This window comes from Galeopterus variegatus, unplaced genomic scaffold (assembly GCF_000696425.1).
Source record: "Galeopterus variegatus unplaced genomic scaffold, G_variegatus-3.0.2 Scaffold5277, whole genome shotgun sequence".
In the NCBI taxonomy this organism is placed as follows: Eukaryota; Metazoa; Chordata; class Mammalia; order Dermoptera; family Cynocephalidae; genus Galeopterus; species Galeopterus variegatus.
In genome coordinates, this window is record NW_007731388.1 from 98,071 (window position 1) to 101,114 (window position 3,044).

At 43.9% G+C, this 3,044-nt stretch overlaps 1 protein-coding gene across 2 annotated transcripts in view; it reads left to right on the top strand.

The window, feature by feature from the left end:
- The window catches only part of SV2B (synaptic vesicle glycoprotein 2B), an 84,113-nt gene that overhangs the window by 29,884 nt on the left and 51,185 nt on the right, over positions 1-3,044 (top strand). For both annotated transcript variants that reach the window (XM_008589173.1, XM_008589174.1), the window contains exon 5: positions 1,348-1,437. In XM_008589173.1, the coding sequence (XP_008587395.1) occupies positions 1,348-1,437 (90 nt within the window). The remainder of the gene's footprint in view (positions 1-1,347; positions 1,438-3,044) is intronic.

Here is a 3,044-nt window from a genome sequence, read left to right on the forward strand (position 1 = left end):
GGCCCGCGCCCCCCCCCCCCCCCCGCCATGTGAGAGACACAAAACAGTCACAGGAGTCCAGCTTTGCTGCTCCCAGCCCTAGTTCCCCATCCTCTCCTGCTTGCCCATCATTAAATTTGGTGCCGTTCCTGCTGGTGATGGCTGCAGGTCATGGACTCATGGCCTGTCAGTGCTGGAGCTCCTGGAGCACAGAGCAGGACCCCTCCCCCAGGCTGTGTGGGTGCAGGAGTGGCTCTCCAGCTGCATCCTGGTGCCCACCCTCCCCAGAGGTCCTGATTGAGAGTCTATAATGCTTATTCTGTTTTTCCGTGCTGTGGCAACGAGCTCCATGATAAAGCTTGTCCCTGCTCCCAAGCCCTTCAGGACTCTTAGCTACACAGGACCCCTACCCACCAAAAGGCTGCACCTGCTGTCCCGAGAGATGAGTCTTCCAACTGTGGGGACTCTCATGCTTGCAGAAATCACACAGGGCAGGACTCCGAGGTGCCCACAGCCCCAGTTGAGCGTCCATTTATCTGCCTCTGTCTCGAGCTCTCTGCAGAGCAGTTCTCCATGTTGAAGATCCTCTCTCGTCCCATGGATCGGGAGGCAGATGCAGCAGAAGGTTTCTTAACAAGGGCTAGCTCAAAATTTACCCTTTGTTGTGTACTCGCTTCCTAGTGCTGCTGTAACAAAGTACCACAAACTGAGGGACTTAAAATAACAGATCTGTTTCACAGTTCGGCAGGGCCATGCTCCCTGTGAAATATATAGAGATTATCGCCTTGTCCCTTCCTGATTCTTCAGCAGCCTTTGTTAGCACATGGCATGCTCCCTGTCTCTGTGTCTTCACAGGGCCATCTTCTTATAAGGATACCAGTCACATCGGATTAGGGGCCTTGTCTACTCCAGGATGACCCCATCTTAATTTTACTAATTACATCTGCAACAACCTTATTTCCAAATAAATTTATTCTCTGAGGTCCTGGGGGTTAGGACATCAACATTTTGGGGGGGATGGGGGGACAAAACTGAACCCATGACATGTTGCTTCTTTGCTTCATCTAGTTAGTGAGGAGCATGGCTTCTGCACACTGCAGTCCATTCAACCTCATAACCTCAAAGGGTACGAGTCCGATGATAATAATGCCCAGCGTTTACACCTTGAAGGCATGACCTTCCCCTTCCAAGCGTGGCTTGGGGTGGAAACTCATCCTAGTCTTTCACAAGCCCTAGATAGTAATGAGTCCATACTCAATCACCTCAGACCCAGGTATTTGCACCCACTTTGTAGGTTTTTACACCCCTAATGAACAGAGAGCATATTCCACAGTGGATTTTTTATGTCTCTTTCCGTGGTTTTACCAGATGGGCAAACATGATGAAGCCTGGATGATTCTAAAGCAAGTCCATGACACCAACATGAGGGCGAAGGGGGCCCCGGAGAAGGTGTTCACGGTGAGTCTGTGGTCGCCTCTGCCAGTAAGAGGGGCTTCTCCTCTTTACTGTTTTGTTTTGCTAAAAAATAATTTTATTATATAATCGCATAACGGAAAATTTGTCAAAATGAGAATAAAACCTCTGACAGTCCTACAACTTTATCAAAATTGTTCTTTGAATTTTGATGGACATCCTTCTAGGTTTTTCCTTAGGTGGCTAATTGTTAAAAAATGATGAAAGAAGCAGCTAGCTGTATTTATGTGGTGATAAGCACATATGTGTACGTTTACATAGACATGTTATTTAACAGCGTTTGTGATCATTTTGTACGTTGCCTCATAGTATTCATAGCCATCATTTCAATCAACAATTAATGTTAAGATCATTAACACAGTTTTCCTGAACATGTCCCTAATGTTAGAGATTATTCACCCTGTTTTATCACCTTGTTCCTGTAAGTATTACTGCAACGAAACTTCTCATGCACACGGTTTCTTCCCTAATGTTCTGGGTTTTTTTCTTAGCATGAATTCAGAAATAAAATTACTGGCTCAAAGAGCATGGATATTTTTACAGCTCTTGAGATCACCAGATTACATTTCAATAGGTTTGTACCAGTCTACAATGCCACAAGCAATAGGAAACCCACTTCTCTACACCCTTACCAGCCTTGGCTATTAGCCTAAATTTTCCTGGCTTTAAAAGCAAGAAACTGTAAATGCTGATTTCCATGAAGATGTCCTGTTAGTTGGAAATTATGAACCGTTTCCAACTCTCATCTTACCCTGGGTTGCCCGTGTGGTACCTTTCACGTGGTGGTGCCCACACGGAGTTTCCTGACTGCTGTTTCTGGGCGGACCATTCCTACACCAACAAATATGCTTGTCCTACTGAGAGCCCCTTTTTAGAGAAATGATCCCACATTCTCTCTTGACAACCCATTCTAATGGTTAAAAGATAAACTCTGGCACATTAAAATCGTAGAGTTTATTTGAGTAGACAGGGATTCATGAATTGGGCAGCTCCAGACTAGAAGTGGTTTGGGAATCCACTGAAGGAGCATGAGGGGAAAGCTTTTATAGGGTGAATGTAGAAGCAGAGCAAAGAAATTATTCAATTGGTAAAACTTTCAGCAATTTCCTTCTTTGTACTATCTTGGTGGGAAGTTCAAGGCACTATGACTAATGTCCAATTGGCTGCCTATGATTGTGCTTAAAGGTCACTTAAAAAAAATTCTGTTATGTTTTTAAAAAGAATTTTATTGATACATATTGATTATACATATTTATGGGGTGTGGAGTTGTATTTCAATACATGTATACAATGTGTGCTGATCTATTCAGGGTAATTAGCATATTCATCATTGCGAAACTTAGTCGTTTCTTTGTGATGTGTGCACATTTGATCTATCTTCTAGTCCTTTGGTTATATGCAGTAAATCATTATTGATTATAGAATTCTGACTCAACCGTATACCAGTCAAGCTTATTTTTCCTATCACACCATACTTCTGTGTCCATTAATCAGCCTGTCACCATCCCTCGCCTTCCTTCCCTTTCCCGCCTCTATTTTTTTTTTTTTTTGTCTTTTTGTCTTTTTCCGTGTCCGGCAACGGATCGCAACCC